Source organism: Opisthorchis viverrini (assembly GCF_000715545.1).
Source record: "Opisthorchis viverrini unplaced genomic scaffold opera_v5_138, whole genome shotgun sequence".
Lineage (NCBI taxonomy): Eukaryota > Metazoa > Platyhelminthes > Trematoda > Opisthorchiida > Opisthorchiidae > Opisthorchis > Opisthorchis viverrini.
In genome coordinates, this window is record NW_008751794.1 from 505,064 (window position 1) to 526,849 (window position 21,786).

At 41.3% G+C, this 21,786-nt stretch overlaps 2 protein-coding genes across 2 annotated transcripts; one reads left to right on the plus strand and one right to left on the minus strand.

Annotated features, from left to right (window-relative positions):
* Positions 1-4,356: 4,356 nt before the first annotated feature.
* Positions 4,357-5,841, minus strand: T265_06575 (hypothetical protein; the record flags this gene model as incomplete). Its single annotated transcript, XM_009171878.1, has 3 exons — positions 4,357-5,015; positions 5,658-5,755; positions 5,787-5,841. The coding sequence occupies 3 exons, from the start codon at positions 5,839-5,841 to the stop codon at positions 4,560-4,562; spliced, it is 609 nt and encodes a 202-aa protein (XP_009170142.1).
* A 2,956-nt stretch (positions 5,842-8,797) lies between these two features.
* On the plus strand, positions 8,798-14,722 carry T265_06576 (hypothetical protein; the record flags this gene model as incomplete). The annotated part of the gene is made up of 2 exons (XM_009171879.1): positions 8,798-8,962; positions 14,573-14,722. 2 exons carry the CDS (start codon positions 8,798-8,800, stop codon positions 14,720-14,722), a joined length of 315 nt encoding a protein of 104 aa, XP_009170143.1.
* Positions 14,723-21,786: the final 7,064 nt, after the last annotated feature.

Here is a 21,786-nt window from a genome sequence, read left to right on the forward strand (position 1 = left end):
CTGGACCGTGGTTTTTCGTTAGGCATTTCGCAAATAATATGTAGTTCATTTGCCCCACTTATAATTATACATTCTGGCACATGTTGTTTGTTTTATTGAACCAGGGATTTATATAAATTAAATACGCCTTGCAAAGTCCTAGCTAGTACTACGTGTCCATCACGACGATAATGCTTTTCTATTTTTTATACAGGATAACCCAGAATTTCGTTGTTACGATGGTAACATGGAAGCAATTCATCAAAATATGAATTGACGCGGAAATTATTTTCATTTGCTGTGTTTTTGCTGCCTTATGGGGTGATCATGATTTTGCAAAATAATCACGATCAGAATTCTTATTTGAATCCTGGATATCGGCATCTCCCATTTGTGATTTCAAATTTCGGCGTAATAATGCAGATTATTCAACCGACACACACGTTTTTCGCCCGGAACCCTCTAGCAGCCAACCGGCAATAACGGAAGAGTGAGTAAGCGTCCAAAAATTTTCTGCTCATTTAGACATGAATGACGTTGAAACAAACATGTCGGTTAACTCTAAATCGAGTGGGCAAATTAAAGTCGTCGTTAGAAATGTTGGGAGCGGGTTTTGGTTATGACAAAATGCGCTGCGTGAAGAACTATCACAATCCCAAATGCATCAGAATGCATTTTAACAACCTCGTTGTGAAACTCCGTCACAATTGACACGCCTCAATTACCTCTGAGTCTGCAGCAACTTAAGACGCGAGCACTCCTGAGACAATGATTTTAGCACTGTCATGAAATGCTAAGTATATAGATTTTGGGTTATTGACTTAATAAATCAGAGTCCATGGTAAGACATTATTGGTCATAATTACTTGAGAAACCATCATTAGTAACAAAACCAGATAGTCAATCCACATCCTGTAATCCGAGATCTAACGTACAAGGAAATAAACCAAAGAAGCGAATTAGGGGATTGTATGTAATACTTCATGTGACTGATGAACGAATGTCGTGAGACGTAAGCACTTTGATTCATTAATATCACCATAATTGCAGCACCCGCTTCATCAGACGTTATAAGTGCGGGAGATTATTGGAATCTAAAGGCGGTTTAGGTTGTGGAGACGCGTATCCGAATGGCAGCCAAACTTAAATGAATTGACCATCCAACGAGATGATTTGGCAGACTTGGACGCAAATCAGACATCGTGTTGTCCCAAAGAGTGTTGTATATTCCTGCATACACGTATTTACATTAACTCGCACATTCGCACCAAAAAGCAACGGCCTTTAATTGTTCAGAATTTTCGCAGAAGTTTACTCCAATTTCTAACGTGTCACTTGCACACCATTGTGTGCACGTACAAAGAACACAGGTTTACCTACTGGCCAATCTGGAGCCAAAATTCCCGCATTTGTGTACAAATGTTAAAACACACTTCGTCAATCGCAAGTTTGTCACATCTGCAGGGATATAATAATCAGATCCAAACCATACTTCTTGGAACAAGCCCAAAACTCCAGTATATGAACGAGGTTGTCAATTACGAAATATTCCGCAATAACAAAGTACATTTTTTCTAATCGTTTTGAGTAATTAACCAGCAGCACCATAATTCGCGTCTAGGTCATTTTTAAAAGGACGTGAACAAACAACTTGCACACCGAGAAACGCTCCAACTAGAGATGAGGTCCGACAGGTCGGTCAGCAAACCGAGGGTTAAGAATTTTGGATGAATTAACTTCCGTCCTTTGACCAGATAAGTTGTTGTACATCCACAATATTCTGCTTTGCGATCAAATGATCCTACAAAACTTTACCTTCTACTTACCCACTTTCAAATTTCCAACCTTCAACTATAAGAGGGAAAAGAAACTGCCTTGAAATATAACGTAGTAAATTCAACTAACGCGAGTAATACAGTTGTATTTGCTTGGTCGATTTCCTAGCATGACCACTGTTTAAAAGTGCCTATATTTCGTTTAATCCCCACCGATCAACTCTCCTTTTGCTGAAACCAGATACAAACTAAAAACGGCTCCAAAATACGCTTCACCTATTGTGTTTTGCATTGGAGCTTTTGCATCTAGTCAGTTCACTGTGATAATGAAATTAACTCGGAGAATAGTTGCAAGTCCTCGTGTTACAATGCTGACAGACGCAGCGCATTGAAGCATTCGTGAAGTATACTAATCACTATATTCAATTGTCCACGCGATACATGAAAACCCACAGCAAGCTTGCGTTACATCATTCAGTGCAAAAGCTATCAGATACTGTTAAGTTAGCTGTCTTTAGGTAAATTTATGATATTTTTCTGACATCGCCAATGCCTACTATACATCCCAGCTTTGGGGATACTCTGCACAAGGCCATAAAACCGGCGCAAATCGTCAGCAAAAATTGTCTGTGCACCGTAAGCTAACTGCTTTTTCCATCAGCTTACTTTTCTACTCCAAAATCACTTTGAAAGGCCCCTTAAAACCCCGGGATTCCGATAAGAACAGTCAATTAATCTATGTGGCTACTGATAATACTGGCCTAATTTCATTAGTAGCAAACACCTACAAACGACAACTACACTGTGACCAGCGGATATCGCCGGTTGTTCAACCAACTTTGTTTGCAAATAAAGGTTTCGCTTTGCTGCACTATGCAAAGCTGAAGTGTAGTTCCTTCGAAGAATGCCTTGTTTTAAACCGTAATGAAGTCCTAAACCAGCAAGCATCCCAAATGAATAAAACACGAACACCGAAATAAACATCGAAATCCTTCACGAATCATCTGGAATTCAGATACTCAAACTAGCGCTGTTTTCGGCCAGCAGTTCTTCCGGCATCTCGGGCGCCGGTGTCCACCATTGCTGCATGTCATCACGAACATATAATTATTTATCGAAAATCATCAATTTGAATGTCTACGTTGACAAATCTCAAAATACACATCGAGGGAGACGTATATTTGTCGGCAACCGTACTAAAATCATAAGCACCGTATTTCTTTCTCATTATAATCCCGCTTTTGATAAGAATCACCAAATTATCATCAAAATAAGGTTAAAGACATTATCAGTATTTATTTTCCACTGAGTCTGTAATGCCGGTTATCTTGTCATGTAAGAAAATTGCGGTGAGGTTGGTTTTCTGATCCACAATAAAAAATACATGGGAACTCAACTGACGAACTCCTCAGATAGCATATAGCAATTTTTTCCGTCCTGATTTACACGGCAGCATTAATGGTTTATCTATTTTCGAATTTTGTTCCAATGCTTGGTTGCTCAGATACATGTATTTGACCTATCATGTAACCGGCAGTTACTTTAACCTCAATCATATTTTCCAAAAATGCACCTGTTGATATATAACAATATTTACCACAACAAAACTTGGCGATTAACAAAAAGCTTGCGCATTTCACTCTCCCAGCTGAACGGGTTATTTGTTCATTTTGCCGATTATCTTTGTTTTAGAAGTAAGGATGGAGTGATTAATTGAACTCGGGAGCTCGAATCTCCACAGATTACTTGAACAATGTATCCCCCAAACGCTTGTGTCAAAGCTATTGTTTGCAGATTATCATATTCTGTAATCTCTGAGTTCCATTATTCTTTCAATAATCTAAGGCGCACGAATTGAAAAAGGTTGGCTTTGGCTCTTGACGTGAGATCACCGGAACGTATGAACATCTTGATCCTGTGGCCGCACCAATAATCCCCAGTTTCCTATACCATTCACATTTAACAGCATTTGTCACATAAAACATCACGAGAATGGAGCGAGAATACGGATTTCATTCAAACCTAAGTTCAAAACCATGGAAAACTATTCCCAACAGCCCTGTAAGAAAACTGACAAATAAATACCCACAGCGGATGGTTACAGGGTCGTATCCCTTTTAAATGGCTCTAGATGAAAATTTCTTATTAGGTTTGAGCAGCTGTAAGCTGCTTATTGATTGTTGCGCGCAGTTACGGAGCAACAATGCGAGTTATATCAGACAAAGTTTCAATGCTGCACATAATATTACCTGGTTGGATTTATTGCAGCACACGTATGGTGAATCTGTCCTGTGGTAGTAATGTGGCAAATTCTTACTCGATCACGGTATATCTTTGCCTATTTATTAGGTTCAGGTCCCCAGGACATCCAAATTATGCGCCAAAATCGGCAGAATTCTACGCTGTTATATAGTGAAGCGGCAAACATTAAACCAGATAAAGTTTATCTGAAATGTGAGTGCTTGGTAATTGCTCTATATAAACTTACACGGCGTTTTAAAACTTTTTAGGTGGTCAGCAGGAGCCCTTAGGTATTATTTAGATGGCTTATAACACCCATGTGTGGTTAAGTGATATAAAATATCCTCGTCTGTTTCTCGATAATTTATATTCTGTTCATCGGGGGTTGGCTTATAATGCCAAAAGTCAATACAAGCATAATCAGGGAAGGTGATCTCTTAGGGGTGTCATTAATTTCATGGTGTACTCATGTGCATTCGTTGCTAAATTTATCTCCAAGGCCTGCAGATTAGCCGTCGGACGTACAAAGGTAAGTTATCAAAAATATCATCACACGTGAATGTTTTACCACAGAGCAAACCATGTGGTGAACATATGCACGAATAGCGCAGCGGCAGCCGCATTATGTTCGCTTACACATTCTGCTGTTCCAGTCGGCAACCCTGAAGTCTGCACCGCTGCCCCTTCCGATGTTACTTGAACCATTTTCGTTTCCGTTGAAGTTGCTGAAGTCTCCGGAGCATGTGTCTCTAAAGTAGCCTGACCACTTGTACGAGTTGAACCTTCTGGTGAACGTATCCTTAGAGTAGATTGATCACTTGAACGCGTCACAGATGGAGAATGCCTCTGGGAAGTAGGCTGGTCACTTGTGCCAGTTTCACCTTCTGGACAGAGATCCGTAGAACAACACGTTGTTATAGACGTCAAACTTTCGCCTTTATTCTCTGCGTTTTCTGGACATATTGCGCATAATCGGCTGGTTAGTGCTGTAGTGCCATTGCTGGTGTAGTAAACAATCATCTTTTACGGGAGTTAAAGTAGAGAAAGCTAGATTAGAAGGAAATTTAAACAAGGTGAAGGGCTTAAAATAAGGCTTTAAAATACTTCAGCTGATGTTTTACACACGGCGTCATATTGCACTCGCTTGGTTGTGTGTGAAGGAAAAGATTGAAGACAGCAGAATGAGCACAAAGTATTCATTTTTTGTGTTAAGGATAGGCTATACTTTCGGTGCTGACCAATTTACGATTCCCCGTTTCCAATTTGACTTCGAGATTGGAGACTTCAAAGCACACATTCCCAGATTGATATTCTTATTAGCCTTTTGTTACCAAGTGCAATTTACCATTTGTTTCGTCTTCAAGTAAACGCAGCGTGTCATTGCATGAGAAACGAACACAAATTTGTCAAATAACGTTTCCAAAAAAGGTTCACATCCAATTGCGCACTTCACACTTGTCCGATTAAAGCCTCCTAAACGGCACTTACGTTATAGGGTAACCGGGATTAGTAATATAAACAAGGTAGGGCATAATCAAGGATCTCGCCGAATAACTGATTAGGTTATTCCGTAGACATTTCCGCTAATTATTTTTGACACAGACATAATTATTGATCTCAGACCAGCCACATTGAACAAAACTCACCATACGTCAAACTTACCATACATTGTTTGTCACATTCCTCAGTAATAACACCGTCTGCACCCTGGTGAATTTTTTCTGGACAATCAATACATCGGAAACATCGGAGACCCTTGGCTGAGGCTTTAAGAACATAGTTAATTCTCACCTTCTAATATGATGTAACAGACGAGCCACAAAGTTGGTGTAATTTGTAATATCATTTGTATTGAATACTGATTAAATAATGATGTAATAAGGTAACACCAATTGCGAGATCACTTGAGTTTATATTTGCTTTTCTTAACGACCCATGTGGTATCATGTGCTTGAATGTTTCACACGCAAATGAGAAATACAACCACCTTAGGCATGTCGCTCCGTGTAGGCGTAATCACAATTCTTTCCTTATCAGGTGACCAGGCATCCTGTTTGAACAGTAGCAGAGTTGTTTTCTGGGGTGTGATATCTACGAATCTGAACAAAATTTCGTGCGCGTAAGACAATTTTTTGGGGTTATCAAACAGTTTGTTGATCGATATTGTACCCGAAATGGACATGTTGACGAGTGTGCATAACCACGATGCTTTGCTTAGAAAATATCACATCCGGTCCTTGTTACCGATTAAACCATAGGTTTACAAGTATAACGATCTGCTCAAGCTCGATTTTTATTCGATATTTTTCTAGAGTTTGCAGTAAAGATACTAGAAAACAGATTATTTGTCCTGACATTATGAGGATACACTGAAAATATTGCCTCTAAAAAAACGGTTATCTCATTAGCAAAAAAATATAATTATTTGTTCGATGTTTATCGTTGGCTAAACAATACAAACCTTTTGTCTCACATCGATCAATGTGTAGTATAATAACGCATTTCTCCTGCGCAGGCAAACGAGCCGAAGTAAATTTTGTGTTGCTAAAGAAAGGTAACTCCTCAAATCTGAAATATTCTGTGATTGTTGTGTCTTGCAAGTACTTTTCATTATCGGCTTTCAATAGTGAACCGCTTATTTTTGTCTGCCTCGGAATGTGTGAGCCTATAGCTATTTTTGTCCGCTTTGCACACTGTTACGCTTGGGCGATTAACGATCCTGACCCGAGTAATTTCTCGAAACATGTTCCCGTCGGCCTTGAGGAATCACTATCTAATTGCTCTCCGTTCAAATTAGGCTGTAAGAAGCTCCTACGTAAATGTAGCCTTCGGGTTGCAGCTAGCGTAGAACGCAAGTATTACCTAGGTAACCCCGCGCCCTGCATATAAATGTAATTAGCATTCAATATTTCGCTTTGCGCAGTTGCCAGTAATTACATATCAGCATTAGTAAGCGGATAGTCGCATTACACAGTGACAGGAATAAAAATTGCGTCACGAAAAATAGGATGCTGCTTAGGGGAGTCCCGTAACGGCGTCCCACCGACTAACAATCTCGACGCCTAACATTTCGTGCGCAGACACGTGAGTATTGAGGTAACCAAATTCGATATGAAAACGTAAAAAAACAATCATTCTTGGGTTTTCGGGTGCCCTAACAAGTGCCCATGCCTAAAAAGACGCGAAATGCTGACTTCAAACCTGGTTTCAGTTAATTTGACAAACGAAAGCAACACGTGTCAAATATATGGATATGTTTATTGACTGTGATGTGTAAGCAAATTTTCTTACAAGGAGAGATTTTAGGACGCAATAAACGCCCTGCTGCCACGGTCTAAAAGCTCAGACGTCGTTGTTGTTTCCGGAGGTTTGAATGCACATGTAGAAAAGTTTGGAGTATCTGAGACTCAATTAGTAGGTCAACGTGGATTTGACTCGCCACGTATGGAAAATGGGGAGGGATTGCTTCAGCTGTGTGCCGACCCCCCGCTACTTATATGCATCACAACCTACGCATTACTAATTAACTCATCAGCTACCGACGGTCCGGAGGAATAACGGAATGCGGTCCTTTTTATAATATATTTGTGGATTACGACCACGCGAATGTTTGCCTCGAACAGTTGTCCAAACACTTTGAACAACAATGGTCATGACGTCATTTCTGCAGTCCTTAGGTGACGTGGAACCCTGGACGATGAACGTGGAGCCGCCTACGGCCTCGTAGGTTTATGATTGTACATGTTCTCCCAAGCCCCACCGAGCCTCTGATCCGGATGACCTATCGCCTGAATAGTTCAGGGACGGGGCTTAAGCCTCCAGGCAGCGCTTGTCTGATGTGTTTGTTTGCATTTGGGAAAAGGGGCCCATCCCAGACAACTGGGGAGAGTCGGTGAAAGTACTCATTTTCAAAGAATAGGCTGGTTGTGAGTTTGGCAACCATAGGGGTATAAGCTTGACCACGGGTGTAACGAGACCACTGACATCACTATTGCTTCGTCGCCCTATGAACGCTAGTCGAACACTGACTTGAATGCAGTAATTGAGCTTCCGATCCGGTAGGAGTTGTGTTCACCAAATCTTCTTACTTCGTCAGGTGCTAGAAAAACAACGTGCATGCAACCCATGATTCTAGTGTTCCTGAGTTTCCAAGGCGCATTTGACCGGTCTGTTCTCCTTGACACAGTTGTCTACCAAGGAGCGTCCGAGAGGTTTGTGAACATAATAAGTTCGTTGTATTCTCAGACTTCTAGACGTGTGAGAGAGAACGGCGAACCCCGCAAAAGCTTCCGTACACAAAGCAGTGTCCGTCAGGGATGACCGCTCTTTCCATTCATGTTTAACTTTATGATCGGCGAAATCATGAAACGAACGCTGAGAGGTATCCAAAATCCCGTTGTTCAAATATACTGTGACGAAAACCTTGTCGATCTGGAATATGCAGACGACATTTTTTTCATCTTTGAAGAGGACGAGAAGGCGCAGGTGTTTTTGGATGAACTCACCAAGGTCATCCAGTCCTTTTGTGTACACTTTGCAGCCACAAATTGTAAGGTCGTGCTCCTGGACATGCAGTGACTGAACACGCCACTTAGAATTCAGGGACACTGGAAGTTGTGTAGCGTTTTACGTATCTTGGAAGTTGTATTAGTTCTGACTGTAGTGTGACAGAAGATGTCAGTGCATGAATCTGCGAGGCTCGAGTGGCGTTCGCTAATTTGAGACACCCATGGTGTCATTTTGTGTATCCATGAATCTCAGGAAAAGTGTTCCTCAAGCTACGGTGACGGCTGGCATGTTTTATGGATGTGAGACTTAACCTGTTCGGGGTGCGGAACTGCGACGTCTTAAGTGTTCGACAATCTGTGCCCCAGAACCATAGCTCGTGTTGGTTGTGTCGGCATATCCGTAGCCGGGTACTTCCACTGAAGAATGTGTCCAGCACCAAGAGCTGTGTTGATTGGGACGTGTGTTGCATATGCCATCGTTTTCAAAAGACAGTGCGTTTTTCCCCGCCTAATTCGGAGTAGTGGAAGCAGCGAGGTGGCCAACACTTGACCCGGTAGAGTGATATGAAAGTGATCACGAAACGTTTGAGTACTGTAAGTGCTACTCGCCTTCCAGGACGGGGACCGTGATCGTCACTGCACCTGGCTGCAGATGTTGCAATATATGGCTGCAATGTCAGCGGATATCTTGTTGTCAATTTCTATTCAGCTTTCCCGAATAACTCTTTGGAACCGCGGAATATTGTAGCAAGCTAATAATATGTCCCTTTCATGTCCGCATTTATCTTTATCTGCACAAAGCGGCTTTCAAATAAATCATCGTTTCACGGAAACATAGCATAAGCGTTAAACACTAATTTCATGCTGCTGATGACGATGCCTCTGGTTTGCAACAAAATTCGAGGATTATTTGAAAAAAATCCAGCCTCATAAAATTGAACAAATTGGGGAGCACAACGTTTGATGCTTCTCTTATAAAGATAAAACAACGCTCTGTTTCTGAAAATAACTGAATGCATACATATATGTAAATATTTATATTACTATTACTTATTACTTACTTACTTATTATTACTTATATTCATTATATTTACTATATCCTGTTTACACGACATGTTTGCAGAAGAATAACACGGTACGCTGTATAAGCTAACATCGTTTGTTCAGAAGGTAAGCTAAATTGGCGCACCCGGCATGTGAATTCCAAGGCTAAGTTTTTGGTGAAATAAAGCCTAATACTCAAGCGGTCGGTGTTTTCTGGTTTGCACAACTTGCATACAACATGCAACAACACAGACAAATGGAAAAAAAACTGGATAAAGTTATAAATAGGGGTGAATCTCAACTTCTGACCAGAACTCTAACATCTGCGATGAGCCGTCCAAAATGCTCCGTGACACTGGGATTTGATTACTTTGGTTTACGTGACTAATACTGTGTCATCAGGAAGCAGAATGACACATGAGCGGATTTAAAGGAAATTTAAAGGAAATATCACACTTGAGGATATAGAGCCAACAAATATGAGAAAAAGAAATCTGAAAACAAATAATCCAGAAAAATGAATACGCGATATTCTAGGTTTGAAACGTTTGCCCCTGGATTTGGTGCACTATTTATTTTTAGTTCTGCTCTCAATAAGGCTTTGACACATTTTGCCCAAAATCGCATGCTATGATTACCTTGGGGACTACAAAATCTGATTTAGACATATTTTGGACATAAGAACACAAGATTTTGGGGAATTGTGATAATTTTAGTCCAAAGTATTGACACAGATAAAGCAAAATAGTCTTTATTATGCGGGTCAATCAGAAGAAGTTTTTCCGGGTGACCGGCGATAGGTCCTCCCCACCTCAAAATCTGTGCGCAGTGCTACGATTCTTGTATCTTAGAAAATATTTCCTTAGGAAGATAGAATCCCCCACTATTGATAACGCGGGGCCGGTAATACTGATGCACAGCTTGTAAATTTATAACACCCTTGGGCAACACAAAACATAGAAATAACACTGCATCAATGAAATTTTATTCGGAACTATGTGCCCAGGGTAGGGATCGTCAACTGAATTATATGCTTATGGTCCCGTGAAAAAAATTGAAATATGCTAAAACTAGAGGGAATAATTGACTGATAGGCTCGCAAGTCAACAGATGTGGATTGTCCTGCCATTGTATTTAAAATATGTTCGGTTTTTGACATGTGTGATAAGAAGTCAAACCAACGCGATAGTGAAGAGAGTTGCGAATATGATTACTCATGCTGCATCAGAGAGACATGTACTATGTGACGAGGTAGAGGGGTACTGTTTTCGGGAGGTAACTCTAACTGCTCAACGTTTGTGATGCAGAATGATTGAGTACCATTTTTGAATATCATTGTTCTCCAATTACATTCACGATTCGTGATTTAACCCGTTCTTGAAACTTTTTAACGGGTCCACCAGACAGTAAATTGCATTCCTTGATTGTGGATTTTAGTATACTTGTAAAGCGGCAATTACCCAAATGACATATGGAGGACTGACAACTCACTCACATTTTCCAAGCATCCCAGAAACATCACTGCATAGTCCCGAATGGATGGGAGTTAAACGTGTTCCTGGGACAAGGGGTTTATTCACACAACGTTTACGACGGTGAACACGGTCCCCTAAAGAGCGCTAACAGCATTGGTCACAAACATGCAGTTCGATTATTCAGCAGCGTGGTCGTGAAGAAAGTGTTTTAATCCCGTGTTCTAAATCAAGTAAGTTAGTGATTTGAAAATAGTGAAGTGTGAGTCTTTTGTTAAGCCACTGGTGAAAATCGTTATTTTTTCTTCTGAGCCGTCGTTTAGAAATAAATATGGGTGAAAACGTAGTTCGCTATATTGTTTGCAAAACATCGGTCCAAGGAGATCACTTCCTGTTAGCTATAAATTTTGATTGCATAAACAAAATAGACAAATGATGCGTAGCATTCACCTGTACAAAAGATTTTTGGACGATTGTCAAGTCAAATCAGACCCAGGTGACATCTGTGCGACTGAATTGCAGGAAACTACAGGTGCTTGTATTGTTTTCTTTAAGAAATATACCTATTATCAACTCACTAAGCGTATGCCAATAAAACGAATCGGGTTATTTTATGCCTGTCATATCAAGCTTAAATCGCCGAGTTTGTTTCTTGGTTAAGGGCCGGAGGTATTATGCTTAGGTTAATACGACCCACAATACAGCCTACATTTGAATGCGCTGAAATGTCACTTTAAGTGACAGAAACTGAGCATCATATCTGAAGCAAAAGCATCCGAAATCTTTCTTGTTGTGTGAACAAGATGTTTCTACGTGACCTTTTGTAAGTGCTCCATGCAGTACCCATATTTTGTTACCACGGTTTTTTTTGTGACCAGTATAAGTTTCGCCCAGGCTTCAAGACTCAAAATGACTTTCTCACAATTCTGGTCAAAATTAAGAATGCAGGCTTTATACGATCTCGTGTTTTTATCTGCAAATCCCGCAGTGCCGCCAGAAAAGTCCCTAGTTGGGTGACAATCCGACAGATTCTGTGAGTGGTATATTCTCCCTCAACTTGAACCAGTAACCAATGCTTAAATTACAATTTTGTTTCACATCTAAAAACAATCTGGTGCTTACTGGAGAGCGTAATCTGGATTTTGCAACAAGTTTTTTGTAAGGAGAAGCGACATATATATGCAATGCATTTTTCGCCATGAGGACATCGAACGTTTGATCATATGCTGCTCAGTTTTTCATTTTTGTGTTCTGGCTCATTTCTACAAAGCTAAACAATGAATAAAACCACAAGTTTCTCTGAATCAATGTAGCTGAGGTTGATATAAGTGAGCTACACACAAAATGACGTAATTAAACGGAATTATTCTGCTTTACATACCTTCAAATCCACTTTGTGCACGAAATCCCGTATACGTTTGCCCATGACATTCGAAAGATTCCAGTTTGCGAGTTTGCCAGTTTGCCAGTTTGCCAGTTTGCCAGTGAAATTATGACCAAAAGGCACGATGCAAGACCGTTGATGGTACCAGCAGGAAGGTTTAAAATCTAGAAGATAATCCCTTAGCTTATTACCACCTTGAAACATGAAGCAAATAAATTAAAATATGCACTATTTGCATTGTTTGAAACATTTTGCGGGCATTTCGAGTAAGTGGAAGTTTTTTATTCATGAATGTAAGTCCATTCGAAGTTCAAGTAGGTTTCAGCCTAATAATTCCGCACCGATCATCTCTCGTTTACTTCGAATGCTGTCAAAATTGATTGCTAATATAAGTGTTTACAATGTCGGTGGTTGAATTCAGTAGTCAAATGACAGCTTGTCCGTTTATATTGTTATTCACAATGTTGTGTTTCTTCTAGCCTACCAAAAATAGCCAATATTTGGAGGAACTTTGACGCTTCTAGTTGGCTTAGTTTCGAAATTGGGTGTATTTGACATCCCGCAATCCATTTCGCCGACAAAAGCTGGTCATTTATGCGATAATGTTGAAGTCCACTTGCAAATGTGTGCAGAGATTTTGGAGTTATAAATCCGTTACCAATCCGAGAACATTGATGTTATTCATGGTATTCCCTATATTTACACGAGGCTGAAAAAAATATTTGCAATAAGAACTAAACCTAAGAATACCTTTTTAGGCATACAATCGAATGGAATTTTTGTAGCATGCTCAACTGAATATTCAAACACACGAGGATTCTAGCTGATGCGGAACTCTTCGCATTCTTTGATATAAAAGGATTTGCACACAAAAACCATAATTTACTTGGAGCTTTATTCATATGAATTTCCTAATGATAATTGACAATAAATGCCCTGAGATCCCTCTTAATTTTATGGAAAATTTTTGCTTTGCTGTTGTGAAGAATGGTCAGTTATTAATTTTGCAGCAAAGAAATAGAGTATGGGACGCACAGTTGGGCAATGGCATGGAACATTTTTGGCCACTAGTTATAGTGAAATCATCAGTCACTTGGCGACATAGCGGGCAAATTTGCTGTCCAACTGAAAAATATTATTAATCGACGTGACGTAAAATGTGTCCTCCTAAATATTGTTCTACCGCCGTTAGCTGCGTGGCCGGGCAGCTCTTCAATTGGGAAGTGACAGAAAATGACCCATAATTAATTAGCTAAGTAATGCCTAGTGAGTGAGGTTTCCAATAGTGTTATATAAAGGGTAGGGTGTAACACATGCAATCCAATTAAATGCGCTAAGAAAGGTAACACGTATGTGGAGTCATAGCTACAATGCCTATACAATTACCTACAGGTTATTTTGCCCTGAGTTCCTATAGTTTTTGTGGACCACGGATACTGATGAATCCGAAAATTCCTTGGAATTCTACATTTGGCCGTGCTGTGAGGCTAATCTTTTTATAATATATCAGTGGACTCATGTCTGTTTTGGTATTGAGTTTTACGAGTGACACAGCTGACTGATATGTTGTTCTAAAAAGGCCTTAGATAGTCTGGTATTGGATCAGCCTAAATTGTGTAGTACTCAAAACAACGCCCTTGTGACGCACTAATTTACGAAGCCTAATACAGGCTGCATAATGTTTACACATTTGTACAAAATTTCAAATGCAACATGCGTCAAGCGACGTGTGTGAGCTATGAGTGCAAGCATTGCAACAGCCCTAGGCCTCAATGATTCTCCTGTAAACTAAAAGGTATTATGTGCCTCCATGCTCTCACAAGTCATCCAAGTTGGTCCTCACATGTAGGAGCCTAATAGACGGTAAAGGTTGTTTATTTGTTAGATATAAATGCCAGCTTATTGTAGCAATCCACCGGACATGAACACCGAACTATGCGGCGATTTTTTCTGAAAAGAAAAGCATTCTTTCTACAGTCAACCAAACTCATAAGCTTACCGAATGGAAGAGGCAAAAAGGTAATTCCGACTGTGTTGTGGGCTAAAATAAGCCATTTGTTTCAAAAGGGAGAATTTTGTGATTCTTGTTCTTTTGTCGTCGCATTTTGACTGGGATAGTCTAACGTAAGGAAGGAAGAAAGACGCTTTCCATGTAAAAAACACACAAAGTTAATGGAAAATTTCTGCCGACAGCGAGGTGGCCAAAATGTTTGGAACACGAAATCCCTGACCGGAAGTTCCATGTTTCAAACTCGAACTCTGCCTATCGACGTCCCCTGTCTAGGCTTCAGCAACCTGGTAGTATCCCAGCCCTCGTGAAACCTTCAGGTGGCATGGCACTTAGGCACCGAATTCGTGCTACAGCTGAACAATTTTTTCCCGCCGACGGCGTGAAACCTCAGGTGGCATGGCACTTAGGCACCGAATTCGTGCTACAGCTGAACAATTTTTTCCCGCCGACGGCCGGCTTTTGCTTTCCTGGGGCTCGTACCGAGTTTCTGCATAACTCGTGTTGTTCTGAAAACTAAATTGCATGAAATCAGCCACCCATTGTCATCCTACTTCCAGTATCACGGAAGACTCACAGGAAGCATAGCTCGTATGAAACTGAAATACGAGGCTCCCGTTGTACAACACCTTCGGCTGAATAATATCGTACAAGATGGAATTCAGTTGGACTTCCAGTCAACACCAATTGGCGTGCAACTGAATGTAACTCTTGAAAGATGAAGGTAATTCAAACGTGTGAATGCTTCCGAAGGAGAAATTGGACTACAGATACAAATGACAAGAAATGTCCTAAAAATAATCATTTCAACTTTGATTTCAAGAGATAAAAGATATCTACCCTGATATGAGTCTGGTCAGAGTTTTCAAAGCCCCCGGAAGCAGACTCCATCGTCACATCTTTAGGTACTTTTGCCAAAACATTCCATTATTTAGTGAACCAAACATGTACCTCTGATTTTCACTTGCCGGCCTTCAAAAATGTTATATGGGCAACGTCTGAAGAAAATCATAAAATTACTGAGAGGATAATATAACGGGAGTGATATTTCTGAGAGTGCAGGAAGAGGTAGATGTTATGTCAGGAACACACGTTACACGTTCACGGTTTACAAAGGCATGTGTAAATGTTCCCAAGCCACACCACTGACTGTAACTACTCTTTTCATCTGTGCACCTCCACATAAAATCTGGCCTCTTCTTCGGTATCCCACCTAGAGCATCTGTCATAGCCGACAACGTGGTGGTAGTGAATCGTATGAAAATTTGCCAAAGCCGATCCCACGTTGACATTAGAAGCACTTAATAAACGGATTTCCGAATATAATTCTAGTGGGTGAACAGGTTAAACTTCTAAGCCCTGGGTTCCGTCTATACGCAAACTATGCTTTGTAACTTTCAATATTTGACAGTGTCCGTTACTTATTCTGTAAGCTGCAAAAACTCATGGACTTGCGGGAGCGTTTATCCTTCGATGATGTATGTTCCAGACAATTAGTCACTGTCTGTTATTGCAATAAATGAGATAATAGCGCTCACATTTTAATCCCATTTCTAGGCAGAAATGAGCAGGCAAGTATGCTTGTACTCAGCTGGTTGCACTTCATCCGCCCACTACATGTACAGGTTGAAATAATAAAGCATATACCATGCGATCCTCCACATGTTACCGGATGTGAGACAGTGTGATAGACGGCTGCTAACTGTTTCCGAGGGACTGATTGACTGATGGAGTGGCCCATGAGCAAGTAAGTAACATTTAAATCATATGCGCCATGTGTATTATTATAAATCAGCTCCGTAAGTTCAGTTGCTCTCTACTGAGCCAAAGTATCAACAAAAAGTTGTCAATCTTATTACACCGATGCTACTCAGAAATAATGCACTGTAATCAACGATTGTCTGACTGGAATGTAACTAGAACCCATATCTTGGTAGGTTAACAAAAAATAACGTTAAAGAAATTTCAGTGATGGTTGACATTAGCTGTGTCCTTCTAGAGTAAAACAAACGTCCTCATTAAATGAAGATTTTAAACTCTGCTGTAAAGTTCAAATAAGGGCCTAACCAATTACAGAAATATGTTCACTTATCTGATGCGATCTGACACACAGTGATTTTATCTTCATGAACGCAAGACTTAGCCGGAACTGAAAATATATCTTGGAAACAAGTTTACAGTATTGCTTAAGTGCTTGTCAGCACCTGATTGCATTTCACCCAATGGCAAAAGCAAAATGCTTTGGGAACACACTACACTCACAAAGGGAGATGCTACTGCGAGTACAACTAATGGGGTTCTTGAGCCAAACTTTCGGCTTCACGCGGCTATATGGCAAACCAAGATTACATCAAACACAGCATTGAAAAGCATTAAAATACCAGAGGTGGCACTAAAATGCCATGCTTCCTGCTGTTATTCCGTGACATGAAATAGTTGATCTCAAAATCCGTGAAGATCACGCAATAACCAAACGTTTAGAAAACCGAAAAATGTCATGCTTGTCAAAAATAATGGCAAACACGTCATCAGACCATTGGTGGATATATGCGCTATTACAAATCCATGGGAACATTTTATCATTCTGAACTGATTGATTACGTAGCAGCATCTTAGTTTTGTGTGGTCTAGCTAGAATACCTAATAGTATGCGATTTCGTTTGGTTACAGGAATAATGACTATCGATTAATCACATGGTTTGCAATATATGCACACAATTTTGCAACTTCCAAGCACAATGCGTTATTCGATACCTATTTAATACGCATTGAAATTCAAATACTGTACACCCATGCTTTGATAAGGGTCGCGTTGAGAAAACACTGTTCGGGCATCTGGTCAATGAACAATACTTATTCTATCCACGGAATCATAAGCATCTGGTAATAATGTATTCCAGTTCTAGTAATTACAAGGGTGCTTGGGTGTACGTGTGCTACAAGATAGTCAAAATCCACTAATTACGCCTGTTTAGGACAAAGTATCCAGATATTCTGCGTTGGCGGAATAAGATAAATTCCAAGCATCTGCACTAACATCTAAGTTGCACTTCATGTTATGCCACTGAGTTCAAAATTCACAGTTAACTCTTTTCACCTCATTGGATTCTCATTTTGCACAAAATGGATGAGTTACAACATGTGTACCTGACTTGGTCAGGTCAAATCTCCAGCACCTCTCTGTGGGTAGTCTTTAATATTGGACCTGAAACATTTCCTGGCTCGCACCGTTTGCTGCTTTTTTCGTCAACGGTTATCTTTTTCTGGGAAGACAAATGGCGGGTAGCAGTCAAAATAGCCCAGACCACACAATGGTAAGCACAATGCTCACAGAATTTCATTCGGACCTACGAGCTTTTACCTTCCGGTAGTGATGCAATATAAGTCGTTATCGTTCCATTAGAATAGATCCAAACTGGGTTTCTCAGAAGGTAGATTTATTTTCGGTATTGTATTTTCCGTATTGATTTATTTATATTCGTTGTTTTTGTCGTTTAAAAAAACAGTCTGTAAGTCATGAGTATGGACCAAGCTCCTATACGGACCTGGTAATGCCCTAGCAACCGACCACAAGAATCATCTCTTTGCGTGCATGATGTGTCTTCTTTCGGGTGCACTTAAGCTACAATAACCCGCTAGAACTGAATATCTATCCTGGAAATCTATGTATATTATCACTTAATTACTTGCTAACATTCGAGAACTTTAAGATCAATATTCCAGGTGGAACTAATGCGGCACATGCTTTGATCACGGGGAATTTTTTTCTTGCAAACACAGTTTCTAATTTAGGGCAAAGTATTCCGGAGTTTCAGTTCTATACGCAAACATGATGGTGATTGAGATGCAGCCTTCAAGTGCCGTTTCAACAGTAAATTATCTTCCACTATTCTGTAAATTGATAGAAGTTTGTCTGTTAGAAAATGTAGCAGAGCAAACAAACTTTGGTGCCAAATCGGTGTTTGAAATGCTCCCTTCAGCGGAAGCGGAGAAGATGGGCGCAACATCCTAACATCCCAAAAGCCAGGAGCTCCCAGTATTGCCCCATCAGAGCAAGGAACATTGAATCAACTGGGGCAGGTTGATATTACCAGCACGGCGAATGCCGGCGAAGGTAAACCCTCAGTAGTAATCAACAAGGGAGGGACCTACAAAACGCCAGACTGAATTTTTGCGATGGAAACCAACNTTTTGCCATGTTTGAGCAGGTGAATAGTTGAACACTTTTCAATTCCTTTTTGAATTCAACCTCTAAATGCCTGCAGGGTTGAAGCTAGCTCCGTTTCCAAACTTCTCTGCAGAAAATCATCGTCTTCAACCACCGCAAAATTCTGTTGTTTGTTGGTTAAACGAAACACCAAGCGCCGGAATGCAAATGATGATATCGGTAAAAATCAAAGGGCATGTGTCTAAATGGATATTGGGTGTCCAGCACCCTAAACGCTATTTTCTTCTTGTCCCTCACTTTGAAAAATAGTTGCCAGTACCACAAATACAAGTCAAGCGTCGTACAGTATCGAGAATGCTGGAAAGAACTGAAAACCGAAACCGAAGGCAAAGGTAATACCCGATCTACAGTCAGTTCATTCAAACAGTGGAAATCCACGCAAAACCGGTATTCATGTTCATCTTGTTTACAAATAGAACCATGGAGTTGAACGCACTGTTGTTCGCGATTATGCAACTTTTACAACATATCGTGAAATACTTTATGGATCACCCACCGAAAATGGAGCTGCCGCAAACGGAGTCCTTACGCCCGGAGGCATTTGGACGAGACGGGAATTTTGTGTTCCACCCACTAGCAGAAGCCAAACAGTTCGTTATCACTAGTGAGAGGTTCGGAACATTCCTCGACCACTGAAAGCACTGCCGGCACACCACACGGCAGAAGCTGTTGGACCTGTAGTTCTCTCACGGCGTTGTTTGGGTAACCGTCAAGCTTGACTGAGCCATAGTCTGTCACCAATTTTAGGTCAAATATGGATTCAGCGCTCTTTTGAAAATCTGCCCCATGTTTGTTCGCCTTATGTAAGTGCTGATTGGGAACGCGGGCTGTACGGACTTGTCGTCTAGGCACATTGAATGCATTGACAATTCCTCAATTTTCTATCGGTATTCACCCACTGCTCTGACGGCTACCGCACACGGTTTGCATTCAACTTCGCTCCCTCTCTGCCTCTGCGATAGGCCTTTGCACGTATCAGTTTAGAAAAGATCCCACATACCAAGTATTTGGATAGGAGCCTGTAAAGTAACGTGTCAATGCACTATCCGCCGTGCACCAGGGAAAAGATGAGTAATCCAAAGATTTATTATTTACTAGTGGTCAGCCACTGATTGTGTCAGTGGTCAGACATGCCACACTTGCAGCAACTGCGCGTTTGAGCATGCTTCCGCGATTCCGTCTTGATGGCTACAAGCTGCTTGGTTAGTTAGTCTACTTTAGACTGCATGCGCTCCACTGGTGAGTCAACACTCTTCTCTTCCGACTGCGACGTGACCGCTGGCTCCTCAGACAGTGCCCGTGACAGAAGCACAAGTTCGGCAACACTAAACTGGCCAGTCGATCTCGCCAATCGGAACCGGGCACGAAGCACAGGCTGGATACCTTAGGCGAACTGGTCAGAAACCAGCTGCTGGCATGACATTCCGTCCAGTTCCGGCAAAACCTTATCCAACGACTGCTGCGCACTAGCGGAGTACACAGTCGGGTCATATCCAAACCTCATCTTCGCCACCTCTAACCATAGCCTCCTGGTGGCTCGCCGGTGTGTCGAAAATCGCTGCAAACGCTTCATTCACGACGACCCAATCGAACTTCCGAGGCACCTTCCAGCTACGTCGAGAGCCACCTCTGATAAGGGTCTTTGGTGTATTCAAGTCACCCTTTCGGTCTCCATATAAGCCAAACACAAAATCCTCCAAGTCATCCAGCACTGTCTGCACATTCCTATTCTCAAGATATCGTGGTTACGGGGTCTTCACCTACATCCTGTTCACACGTCTCAATGAACACAGGAAATTATTTCTCGGCGGATTTGTTTATAAGTAAACCTAACTTAAGAGTTACAAGTTATTACCAGGAAATAAACTTCTCGTACGCACATCAATTTTCAAAAACTGAACACCTTCGCACGTGCCCTCGACCTGTCGTGGATATTCACTGGCTATCCGGCAATTGAAAACGAACACCGGGTTGTTCATTTTTCTGAAAGAATATGTATAGGCGGATTTCTTCATTGATCTTGGATTCTGTTGTGCTCTGTTGTGTCTCAATCCACTTGAAATGCGTCCAAATACAGCTTTGTTTGTGCCAATTTGGATGATTGTTGTGGCAGCCGAGGATTTGGTCCATATGTATCACCTTTCAGTAGACCTCAGTTTGTGGCTGTCCGTTCGGCAATCTAGTGATGAGGAGAATTTACAGATGAGCACTGATGTTGTCTGTTCGTATGGTGACGAAACGTTTGCAAGCCAAATGCCAGGCTCCGAAAACAGAAAAGCAATCTGATCAACAGCCAATATACTCACCATTGCTATCAACACATTACGAACGCAATAACCGAACAATCAAGCAGTTGCTGGCTGCTGAAAGAAATGACTTGGAAATGAAACCGCCGATGGTGTTATTAGAACATCGTGCTTCCATACAGCAATCAAGCAGTGCTGGCTGCTGAAAGAAATGACTTGGAAATGAAACCGCCGATGGTGTTATTAGAACATCGTGCTTCCACACAGCCAACCCCAGGCAAGTCCACGTTGATGCTGATATACGGTCAACAGCCCCGTCTTCCACTCGATCAGCAAATTGGTTTGTGAAAAGCAACACGCTTGCGTCCGAGCAAGGTGAAGGAAGAAAACTCTAGGTAACTTGACGGGCGTTCAGTAAACGACTAGACAGCTAAAGGCAAGAAGTATCGTACGACAATTCCCCATAGGCATGAGGGCCAACTGAAAGAATCATTCAGGAGGAGTGTACTTGAGTCGCGGATGCTGGGCAGTCGACCGCAGATTATCGTTACCGAACGCCGGAGGAATGTTTATGCACTTCAAGGCGGTCGGGGATCAATTAAAATAAATAGGACTCGGCTTCGGGAGTGGCATGATACACCCGAAGAACTGCTGTTGCTGGGGGGACATAACGGAGGTGGATGCAAATCGGTGGCGTGCGAGCGATCTGTAAAGGAAATGTTTCTAAAGACTAATACTACTGAGGAAGCATGCGCGTAGTAAGTAGGTTTCAATTATCTCCGCAATGTGACCAACTGAAGGTAGAGTTTTTATTACCCAAGGTGTGGAACTGCTTTGTGGCGCTCGTATGCAATTGCCAGGGAATCGATGAATATGCACGAAAGTTCATGATGTTCGGTGT